General features: G+C 38.0%; 1 protein-coding gene across 1 annotated transcript in view; it reads right to left on the reverse strand.

Moving 5' to 3' along the window:
• Positions 1-7,983: 7,983 nt before the first annotated feature.
• The window catches only part of LOC117296621 (complement C3-like), a 58,850-nt gene continuing 53,974 nt past the window's right edge, over positions 7,984-12,859 (reverse strand). The window contains 4 exon segments of the mRNA XM_033779642.1: positions 7,984-8,827; positions 9,294-9,432; positions 10,711-10,794; positions 11,290-11,379. Of these exon segments, the coding sequence (XP_033635533.1) occupies positions 8,674-8,827; positions 9,294-9,432; positions 10,711-10,794; positions 11,290-11,379 (467 nt within the window). The 3' untranslated portion in view covers positions 7,984-8,673.

Here is a 12,859-nt window from a genome sequence, read left to right on the forward strand (position 1 = left end):
TTTGTAACACTTGTTAGATGTCTATACATTTTTGGACGAAACAAAATTATGGACTACAATAAACAGATGCGCGTTTACTTATTCAAGCAGATAGGGAGTTAAAAGCTGCACCGTTATGCAAACATGAAATGCTGAACGTAAACGTCAGAAAATGTTCATGTTAAAATTTTACGTTTTAAGCAAAAGTGAAGTTACCATTCAAATCAGGTACGTGCATACGAAATACATGTGAATGAAATCAGGCACAAGTTCCGTCACCTATAGAAACAACAAAATTGTCTGTGTTCACATTCACGTTCCCGTGTTTGCTATAATTAGCCTTGTCCAAGGCTCTTTACGTAAACACCGGCCCGCTCCCTCTGATTTCACGAACTGCATAGATACTATACTGCACGGTACATAATAGTACTTGGTACCGTGGAGTCGAAGCATATTTTTGTTCGAGGTTGTTGTACGAGGTACAACAACCTGGACACACCATGCTTCGTACTGCTATATACCGCGCAGTTTAGTATATGCAATTCGTGAATTCAGAGTGGGCTGGTGCTTGCGTTAAGAGCCTTGGACAACTAGGCTACGTGTTTGCTCGCACAACGTTCAGCTAAACCTGCCTAGTATTTTATTTCCATCAAGTTAAACATTTTGGTAGTGGGCTAAAACAATTACAATTAATGTAGCAATCTAATATCGTCTAGGTTTTTTTTCAGTTGCGCACAACTATTTTCGAACCTGAACAAAATAAAAAGAAAATAAAGAAAACGGGATCTGAAATAAAATTATTATTATTATTATTATTTTGTGTTTTAATTGTTGAAGTGACTGTTAACATGTAATGTTTCTTGTCTGATTGCATATTCTGCCGTACATTTTAAATGACACATTTTTTTATTATTTTTTTTTATTTAGTTTCTTCTTGCTTGTTATTATACGTTTTCAATAAAACTGGCAATGGCGGCAGTTGCAGGGGTCACTCAGTTTAAATTTTTGTTTCCAATTACAAAACTTGTCCGCTGCCGTTAAGGGCGAAATTAAAGTGTTTTGAATATGGGAGACACCCCCTCCGTCAACAGTTTTGATTCAGCGATCAAACTGTGAAAGTTTTGACCACTGAATTCGAAGGTGACTCTGTCGAGGCGTTTAGTCTTCTTATGGCTCCATTTGACAAAGCACAGGATTCATCTGAATTTTTAAGATGAGTGTGCCAAAGTGATTTGTATTGTGACATCAGACTTTGCTAAGCAATTAATTTTGATTCACGGTTAGATATCAATCCTATACGAAAACGGGCCTCACGGGCCCCGATTCCTGATCAATCTGACCGGGAATGTTTTATTTTATGTTAGTGTATCAGTCATGGTTGTTTGTTACCAGATAGTATTTTTTGATGAATGAACATTTTGCAACTGTCTCGAGACATACAAATCTAGCGAAGCTCTTGAGAGATACGAAGGGAAGATAAAACGGTTGAATCACAGTTTCTCGAGGATTCCATACGTCAATCAGAATGATAACACTGTTCCGTGTGGTCTAGGGCTTGGGAATAGTGTTTTGGGGAATATCTGCTCATCTGTTTTAGATTAAACTTTATCCTAAATTTCGAACTTGGACCAGTGCCTAAAAGTACGTTTAATAAGCAGAAATAAGTGTTATACAGTTTCGTGTTGAGCAACACTCCAAGTAGCAGTTGAAACCAGTCACTAGGCCCATGACTGTTTTGTGAATTGGTATAGACAGTTTGTTGTCGTGGTCATAGTTTCATTAATCGCTAATCACACCAAAACCTGCTTAGCAGAACATACTATCACCCAACAATGTTTCATCTTGCTCAATGCTGAATGCATGAACACAGTTTGTGGATTACTTTCCTTTTTAAAGGTTACTTAATCTTCAATAATAGCCAACATTATTCAAATCGAAAATAACAAGGCTTGCCTCATGCATTGTCTTAGACGCGGCGTCTACATCAAGTGTAGATCATGATTCGTTCAGCAATCGTTATTAAAAATAAATTTAATTTCAATGATTTGTGTGCCACTTATTATGCATCGGTCACTTTTTACTGGCATAGTTCTGGATTCTAAGAATCAAGAGAGGGATGTTCAACTGTACTTAAAGGCAGTGGACACTATTGGTAATACTCCAATTGAGTATTTGCATAATTCCTCACTTGGTAATGAGTAATGGGGAGATGTTGATAGTGTGGAACAATGTGAGAAACTAAAATGAAGTAGTTATAGAAAGATGTATTATTCCACGAATTTGATTTCGAGACCTCATAACTAGACGGTGAGGTCTCGAAATCAAGCACCTGAATAAGCACACAACTTCGTGACAAGGGTGTTTCTCTTATTTTTAAATTCATAGTTATCTCGCGACTTCGACGACCAATTTAGCTCAAATTGTCACAGGATTGTTAATGTTATGAATACTTTATGTTGAGATACACCTGAAAAGAGAGGTCTCTGACTATTACTATAATAGTGTTCAGCGTAGTTCCCATAGTATGTTATATAGCTCATTATGATTCTAGTAATTTTGAATAAAAATTATGACATTTTCATCGCTTGTAGAAATTAAAAGGTAAACAAATGTACGAAATTTAAAGACAGTGTCACCCTACTCAAATTGTTGGTTTAGTCTACTATTACATCCGTTTGTCCTTGGGGACAAGTTGAATCACCTTTTTGTAGGTTGACTCCACATGGCCGACCGTGTTAGTTCGCAAAGTAAAAGAAACACCTATGAGACATGTTTATGTTGGTTTATTATGTTTACTAAACCCTTTAATGTATTTCAAAACAAACGGTTTGACGCTTTTCATTGACCAAGTTGCCCGACCAAAGCAACGCGACTCTAACCTTTTTTGAAAAATGCCCCAAAACGGCTTAATGTTATGATTTGTTTAGGGACTGCTCTTCTCCATCCATTCCTAAAGAAGACCATTGAAGTCATACATTAGTCTGTTTTATAGCCCAAATAGCCGAATTCAGCCGGTGTGTCCCTTTAAGTATAACGCTTATTGCCATGATTCGCAATGAGTTCAAATTGCCATGATATACAATGAATTCAAAATGACGACGTTACTGAAAGCATGGAGGTAGAAATAGACCTTCCACGCTGAAAGGGGTAAGTATTGAACTGTACTGCCAGGGCCAGACTTGTTGACCGTGGACCATGGATTCAACCATGGATGATCAAACCTGAACTAAACATGAACTTCATTCCAATTATCCAATCCATTACCTTTGGCCTGTTGCCAGGCTTTTCTAGGGTCATAAATGACATATTCACATTGGTCCCTGGATAAAAAGTCAGACACTAGACCCCCCCCATACCCCCTTCGATTTCCGTTTGAATAATTGGATGAGTCAATGCTAACCGTTGTGCACATTTTCCACTGTGAATATTGCTACTTTTTGGACTACGTACATTGTTTCTACGCCCGTTCAAACAGCAATACATACAGAAAAGGAGACTATGGAGACACAACATGGGGAGGGGGGGGGGGGGGCACGGGTAGAGGAGGACCATGTGAATCAAAAACTAAGATTTGCAATAATTTATGGGAGAACAAATTACAACGCACTAGTAGTCGACAAAATAAATAAATGAAAAAGGGATCATTCAGAGTAAGGTATGCACTTTACACGAGTTGGTGACAATGATCGACACATCTCATTGAGAACATTATTTAGGCTATTGGCGTAATCATACATTGTTTTTATTGGGGAGAGGCGACGGACGATAATTTGGAGGTGGGGCTAACCATGGGCTAACTAGTGAATCAACATGATTAATCTTACGTTTCGAACTCATTTTGAGGTGAGAGGAGGGTGAGCAATGGTTCCGAGCGGGTCGGGGGCTACCGAACACCTTCGTGGTACGGCAATGTCGTTTCTCCACGTCCATGTTTTGTTTAGGTTTGAACTTCAAAGATATACATTTATAGGCATACAGCTTGCAACAATGGCAGCCATTTCAAATGTGTCAATTTGAGTTTTTCTACCTAGCTATTTCAAAGGACATTTATTATCAGCGGTGGCCCGAGTCAACAATATTTAGTATGGTACACTGACTATTGTGCCAGACTCCATGATTATTAATCGATGCTCAATGCCCAATATTATTTATAAAGTGTGATTATGTACATTTATCGCTTTTGTGAACAATGAACATCTGATTCTCATTAGTGTCATATTTAACGACAACCCCAGAAACATTAAAAGTGCCATCAAGACGAATGAGGAAATGGGCAAGGGTCTTGTCGAACAAGGCCTCTTTGGTGCTACAGGCCAGGACCTGCTATCCCCAAGGTCTCGGATAACGTCTTGAGTGTACACCACATAACTTAGATTGTTTTCATATGTCAATTCGGATACTAATTACGCCAGCACTACTCGATAACAAAGACACAGTGTTCTCACACTTCAAGCGTTACATCTTGGGGTTGGGAATCACAACAATCGCCTTGTTGTGCTCTCTGAGCGTATGTTTGTGTGTGGAGAAACGGAGGTCATGTTACATTTAGGTTAAGGGTGGTCGCAGTCATAAAACTGGTTGTGAGTAGAGTGCACACTCCAGTACTAAAATGCACCTATCGAAGTGTTTATTAATTAAATCCATTGGACACTTTCGGAAAACAGTATTGTCAAAGGCCCACACTTCGTGTATCACAACTTATATATACAAAAAAAACCTGTAAAAATTTGGGCTCAATCGGTCATCGGAGTCGGGAGAAAATAACGGGAAAACACACCCTTGTTTCCGCACGTTTCGCCGTGTCATGACATGTGTTTAAAATAAATTTGTAATTCTCGATAACGAGAATTAATAATTGTTTAATGTTTTCTCAAAAAGTAAAGCATTTCATGGAATAATATTTCAAGAGAAGTCTTTTACTTTTACCTTCTGTAAATCCTACAAGTTATTTGTAAATCTGTAAACTTTTATTTTGTTCTATGTTCCGAAAGTGTAGAATGGCTTTAAGGCATGGCGGAAGGTTAAGGTGAACTGTTAAAAGCCGCACTTTTACCGTATCGAACTGAGGTCGCAACAAATTACGAACCGCGGTGACAAACGTCGAAAACAGTTTGCCGCATTAAAAATGGCGACGCGGTTAAACCGTTGCCCAAGATTCATGTGACAAAATCGAAGTGATTGCAATGCTACATGGCAGTGTCAAACTCACTTAACATCGACGGACTGTGTCTGTTCCTACACTTTCACCATACAAAATAAATATTCCGTTGTTTCTTTCATCAATCATTCACTCACCGCAAGATTCGTATGGACAGTTGCCTCATTGTTTCTCACCCTACGTAATGAGGTTGGGGGTATGACACCAATCTTCACCCAGCAGGGTCGCACGGCGGGCTGCCTTTATCAATCGGTTTTCAGTTACTCTTCGTAGAAATGTTGCTTGCAGCCATGACGGAAAGGTAGCATGCGTTTCGCTGTTGTGTTTCTCCCGGTCGTATAATTATACACATGGAATGATGATGGAGCAGAGGGTTTAAAATCCCGATACATTGTATTATGTGAAAACTAATTATCCAACTCATTTATATAAAATAATACACCACTTGAATTTTTTCGCTGACATGCACTCCAAATCATTTCATTCCTAATTTCCAATGTTCGAACTTTCAGAAAATTAGTTTGGAAATGTACGTAACAGTTAGACTTTTCAATTGGAACGTCAAAACCCATGTTGTTGGCAACTTGTAAAAACGGGGCAACCATGACATACAAACAAAACCAGAAAGCTACTTTGTAATAAAACACAGACAATCGTTCAATGTCATTATTTAACAAGCATCGCATTATTTCCCCGCAACCTGCTCAAACTATGGAGCAATTAGCTCACCTCCATGCTCAAACCATGGAGAAAATACCACGAGTCAGTGATTGCATTCAGGGTCGACTTAAAACATCTATAGGCACAACTGTACACTTCGACCACTGTGAGTAACTTCAATTACTGACATTATGGGTGCGTTCGTTTGGCTCCCCTGGGTCGACCCCGGTGTGTGGCAGGTTCTTTTTCCAGGACTATTGTGGGTAATTATCTGCACACATTCGTCCTGGGAAAAAAAAGCCACACGACGGGGTCGACCCAGGGAAGCTAAACGACGCACCCTTTAACTCACTGGATTAGGTTAACCATGGGTTAACGAACCATGTGTACATGACTTTAATAAACAACAAGACGGATGCCAACACAACTACAAAACGCCCTTTCTACAACCAGTCAATAGGGGGCGCTAACACAATAATCAACTACAGGTTATCACACCTCTCAGCCTCCAGAAAGATAGGAATGAAACTTCAGGGAATTAATAATTCGTTAACATAGGTTCAATTTTGTTATGGTTGGTTAACAGTTTGCAACAGCTAATTTTACTTTCTCAGAAAATCAAGGCTACAAACGAACACACTTCAAAATAACAAGCAGTTTGCAATTAATACAATTTTATTAGAAGTTGGCGTACATTCGTGCGTAATTATTGGCTATAAAAGTACATGCTTGTTATCCTAATTCGTATTGAAAAGCTTTAGTAAACGATCTGAATACTTATTTGGTACATGCCATATTCACCAGAGAGACAGACAGGAATGAACATACCCTTGTGTTTTATTTAAAATTTGACCCCAAACCACATAAAAATGCTATACCTATACACTATTATTGTGATCCCCATTCAATTATAATAGCTGTTACATTAAAACATGTTCACTTTTTGAAGCAAATTTGATGACAAAGCTGGACCCAAACTGATGGAAAGTGCTGAACTCCCTTGTGATTTGTTATAACTATTTAAACACAAATTTTTCACAATTGCTCGTCTTACCCCTTGTAATTTTCCACCCAATTTTGAACCCGTGGTATTTTTTTATGAAAAGTGCTTAACTTATACAATTGTCTGTATTTTTCTATCACTTGTTGATTTAACCCCTTGTGATTTGTTTTAAATCGTTGACTAACATTTGACGAAAGTTGCTAGATTTACTAAGTTCGCTAAGTTTGATAACAAATGCTCGACTTAACCCATTGTGAGTTTGTTCTTTAACTTAAACAAACTCGATGAAAACTGCTAGAATTAGTCGCCTTGGTTTTTGTCTTACTGTTGACAAAAAAATCATGAAAAGTGTAGTACTTCCCTTTTTTCAAATTGTTGACCAAGGTTTGATAACAATACTTGAGTTTGATAACAGTCTCCTGACGATGACTAGAGCAAGCTATAGTCGAAACTTTAAGACCAATTCAGAACTGACTCCGCGGCAGTACAGTTAATTACGATCCTATAAGCTAAAGTAGTAGTCCAGTCTAATTTCTATACCATCCGCCCTGGTAATAGTTAAAAGCAGGGTCACAGTTCTTTTCAGAACTGAGAAGTCTCCCGAACCCCCGATTATCTACTCCGCGGCAAGACAGGTCTCCAAGAACAAACTCTACCTGGTACGATAGACACGGATGGTGTTACCGCAAACCAAACATTGATACCTCACCAAGCAATGCCTCAACTGTTATATACCTGACTTGGTTCGTACCTTTACTTCTCGACCCAAATAATGATAGAGTGCCAACCCTTGTGATTTTCAAAACTTGGAACAGCATAGTGTACAATAATAATAATAATAATAATAATAATAATAATAATAATAATAATAATAATAATACTAATACTAATAATAATAATAATAATAATAATAATAATAATAATAATAATAATAATAATAATAATAATAATAATAATAATAATAATAATAATAATAATAATAATTTACAGAAGGCAGCGCTTTTGGGAACAGCGAGGATCCTGAGAAAGACCCTTGAGATCTAAGGCTACGGGACGTAGCCCGGCTCGAGGAGTTACCGGCACAAAGGAAAATGAGATCTTTCTTTTGCATGCTGTGATAAAATGAAATAATAATAATAATAATAATAATAATAATAATAATAATAATAAATAATACTATTCCATTATCTGCATGTTTTAAAGGTAGTGGACACGATTGGTAAATACTCAACATATTATCACCATAACAACTTTCTTGGTTACGATATATGGGGTATAAAGTTGAGTAATTAATCTGAAGTGACATAGTTTCGAGAAAGAAATAATTTTCCACGAATTTGATTTGGAGACCTAAGGTTTATAATATAAGGTCACGAAACCAAGCATCTGAAAGCACACACAGTTTCGTGTGACCATGGTGCGACAAGGGTGTTTTTTTCTTTCATTAATATCTCGCAACTTCGACAACCGATTGAGCTCAAATTTTCACAGGTTTGTTATTGTATGCATTATGTTTAACAAGAACAACTATGAAGCCTAGTCATAATTATCATTACCGAAAATGTCCAGTGTATTAACCGTCAAGCAAAATAGACTACATCAGCATAGAGTAAACAAGAAATTATCTAAATTCTTATCCACGCTCAATCGTATCAAAGCAGTCAAAATAGTGTATAGAAAGGAAGTTATATAATTCCTTATCAACGCTTAATGATAGGTATGTCAGCAAAACAAAACAAAACAAAAAGAACTAGAAATGGCTCCCTTCTCTTGTGTAAATGATCATAAACATGTGTATAATACTCTCGTTTAAGAGAGTGCAATACCATCTTAGTCTTGATCCTTTAAGTAGAGGACTTCACTAAGTATTTGATTAATGCGGGCATCCACTCCCATAAACCAGCTGTCTTTTCAACTGATCTAGTTTGCGCTTGAGGTTCTTCCATTTATTTTTTGTGAGATCTCTACCGCCACCCTCTATTGGCCACTCGTAGAAGGACATCTTCTCATCAATGAGGTACTTGTAGCTGTGGATCAAATAGTAGAAAGATAAATAATTAATTATCATCAACATTAATTGTGTTGCTGATCAAATAAAACCTGAAAAAACATGGTAGTTTAACCATCTTACTGTCTACCCTTTAAACAACATCCACAATGGTTTTGGATTATAAGCTTGCCGCAGCATAGTGTACAATAATAATAATAATAATAATACTAATAATATTCCGTTATCTGCATGTTTTAAAGGCAGTGGATACGATTGGTACATACTCAACATATTTCGTTTGTTTGTAATTCTTGCTTATTTTCAGGTGTGCACAATAAAAACTATGGTTAAACCTTTAAGCTACTTGCAAAGAAAATGTTTTGTTTTGTACCAGTGAGTTTCAACGTATCGGTTGCCATACTGTACATTCGTTGTAATGTTTTCTTTTTCTTTTATGGATAACAAATGTATATATATTTAGCATAATGTACTAATACAATTACCTGGCCATTCCCATGTCGTTTTTGAATGGTATTCCACCCGTACCGATTACCAGGTAGCGTCTATTCCTTAGCTGTGGCTCGTCACAACTCACACTCTTCAAGAAAGTTCGATTCTGATTTACAGCCACAAGATCTAGACCTTTGGGATGAGAATGTAGACAGGAAAATTACATCATATTCTGTGTTTATATGCACTTAAATAGCCAATAAAGGGTGGTCTCAATATGTAAACTAATGGCCAAATGGACATCACAGATACTGGTTAATAACCATTTTACTCTCTAAATTTTCATTACGTAATACATATTTCGAGTCAAAAATGCTACCGGCGACGCGGCTGTTTCAGCCGAGAGTCAACAACGGCTTATCTATTATTAATGACCCTGGACGCCAGTGACGAATTTTCCCTGTATTTGTTTTGAACACAGTTCTCCAGCTTTGGCATTTCCACTTCAAATAGCCGCCACTGACGTCACGATTCCTTTGTCGCAAAATGCAAATCTCAATGCTTTTTCTTTCACCTCTCGGGTGATGGCCGTAATATTTATTGATAAACTTATTCAATTTATTCATATGAACATTTGGGCAGCACGTCCTCAATTGTTTTTTTTTTCATCTACCACTTTTAGATTGGTGCCTGATGCACCATTCACCATGTGTGGAATTGTAAGTGTCGTGGAAAGCTTCATTTATATTTATAATATCTATTTTCTAAATCCTGTTGTATTTTGTATTTTATATGTTCAGGTTTCAAACCCTTCCCTGACAGTTGGAAACAGTAAAAGCGAACAATTGTGGACACATGCTGTTTCTTACAATATGGCTACCTGATATCGGCTATAAAACCAACAACTGCTGCCAGGGGCACTTTGAACCTGGGGGCACCTCTGAGGCTGATGAAAGAGACATCTGTTTCATTCAATTTAGGAGCCTGAATGGTATTGCATAATGCATTACCGTCAAGTGCTTTGTACTGGGATTCGAACCCACTCTCTGCTGCAGAGAACACCAGAGGATGTGTCCGGCGAAGTAGTCCGGCCATGACACGCCGTAGAGATATAAATAATACTTCGCTGCATTAGCAGCTTCTTGCATAGGGACATGTGAGGTCAGTGTACTCTCGAAATGTAAAATAGTGACAAACTCGTTACATTACGAGCTGTCCCTCATATGGCTCTTTAAAAAGAGTGGTGTTTTTTTCACTGTTTTAGAGGGGTTTCACTCCAAGACAGAGTGAAAAAAAACACTCAAAAAGATGCAAACTTCAATATACAAAGAGTTGGAAGACCACTTGAAAAAGAGTTGCCCTTCATATGGCTTTTGAAAGAGTGTTTTTTCACTCCTTTACGTTAAGAGAGCAAGAGAGGAAGGGTGGGGCTATTAGCGAGGGGGTAACAGCTTTGGCAGGCAAGCTTACCTGGTTTAACAGGCATCACTATGGTCATGCTGATGGACTGGAAAGACCCTCTTCTTTTAGCTGACACAACTTCTGCTTCAAAGGCTGTGTTATTTAAGCATCGAATATAAGTAATGCAACAATGACATATTGGTATCCCTAACACTGATGCGCGATGGTCTAATGGTATGTATAGTTCGTTTAAAACAGTTAACACTTGTCATTAAAAATACATTGGAACCCATTTCAAAAGAGTATTTTCTGTTAATTCATTTTGATGTTTCTTTTCATTTATAAAAGTTCCAAAAGGTTTCCTTGCTGCTCGACCATTCGTGTTTATGTTTCATGTCGTTTGAGCCCATTTTTACAACCTTGCTGCTGGTCTTTTTTGTGTAATTTTTAACAAGGGTCCTTGCTGCCAATTCCTGTTGACGTTGCATGACATCTTACCAAAATTTACAAAAGGGAAGGCCTTTTTCTCCATTCATTGAAATTTCATGTAATTTAGGGCAAACTTACAAGAGGTTGCTGGTCAATCTTTTTGAAAGTTGAGACCAGTTATTTGTTGTGACTATTAATTTGTTGTTTGGGAATACTAACCAAAATGGGATGCAGTGGTGCAAGCCTTTAACTTCAAATCCGCAACTTCAACGGCTTTATGGTCCACAATGATACCCGGGGAACATTTGCCTGCAGTTTACAAGGAGGAACATCACAAAAATCATCACATAATAGACTTTCTTTTACGAACAAAAAAATCACAACAATATGGCAATGGAAATAAAAATGGCGGAGCTCCCTAACACGAAGTAAGGTCACAATTGGTTGGGTGGTGGTGGTGGTGGGGGGGGGGGGGTAACACATCAAGTAGAACTTCCCTCTTCAAACTCACTTGTGGTTTATTAATTGGTATTTGTTAATACTCTGAATATTAATGGCAACAAAAATTTGGTAAAACAGCTTTGGATAATATAGTGCATTTTGAGAATACGGTTACCGTAATGGAAAAAATAAAAATAAAAAATTTAAATCACTTATGGTCCCCCAAAAATGTGAATAATCCGAGAAAAGGGAAATTGATTATTCTTCCTGCTTGAACACAATAGCCCGGGAGCTTTGGCGTTATTTAATTTGAAATAAAATTATCCAGTGGTTAGATAAACTGTACATAATCATTTATATACATATACATAAATGATTAAAACAATCGATCTATTTTGACCACACCCTATTTCCTCCTGCCCTTACAAAAATGCATGTGCACAGGAAATTGTATGGGGGAATACCTCAGCTGTGGTATTACCACATAAAATGACCACACAAAATTCCCTCACAACTTTTACCGCACGGTTTACCACATGAATAGTCATGAGGTGTGCCTTGGTGTGTTTTGGAGGACTACACCACTGGACAGTTACCACACAATTACCACGGTAATACCACATGCTAGTAACAACATGATCACCTCACACAAGTTACCGTCACACAATTCACAACACGCCATTTACCACACGATTACCACACGCCAGTTACCAAATGATTACCACACGCCAGTTACCACATGAATACCACACGACAGTTACCACATGAATACCACACGCCAGTTACCACATGATTACCACACGCCAGTTACCAAATGATTACCACACGCCAGTTACCACATGAATACCACACGCCAGTTACCAAATGATTACCACACGCCAGTTACCACATGAATACCACACGCCAGTTACCACATGAATACCACACGCCAGTTACCACATGATTACCACACGCCAGTTACCAAATGATTACCACACGCCAGTTACCACATGAATACCACACGCCAGTTACCAAATGATTACCACACGCCAGTTACCAAATGATTACCACACGCCAGTTACCACATGAATACCACACGCCAGTTACCACATGATTACCACACCCCAGTTACCAAATGATTACCACACGCCAGTTACCACATGACTACCACACGCCAGTTACCAAATGATTACCACATGCAAGTTACCATATGATTACCACACTGGTAACCATAGAAACACACACAAGTTATCACATTATTACCACACGCCAGTTACCACCGGAATATCACATGCAAGTTACCGTTATGATTAACACACGATGGTAACCATATGAACACACACAAGTAACCACATGATAACCCATACTC

This window comes from Asterias rubens, chromosome 11 (assembly GCF_902459465.1).
Source record: "Asterias rubens chromosome 11, eAstRub1.3, whole genome shotgun sequence".
Taxonomy (NCBI): domain Eukaryota; kingdom Metazoa; phylum Echinodermata; class Asteroidea; order Forcipulatida; family Asteriidae; genus Asterias; species Asterias rubens.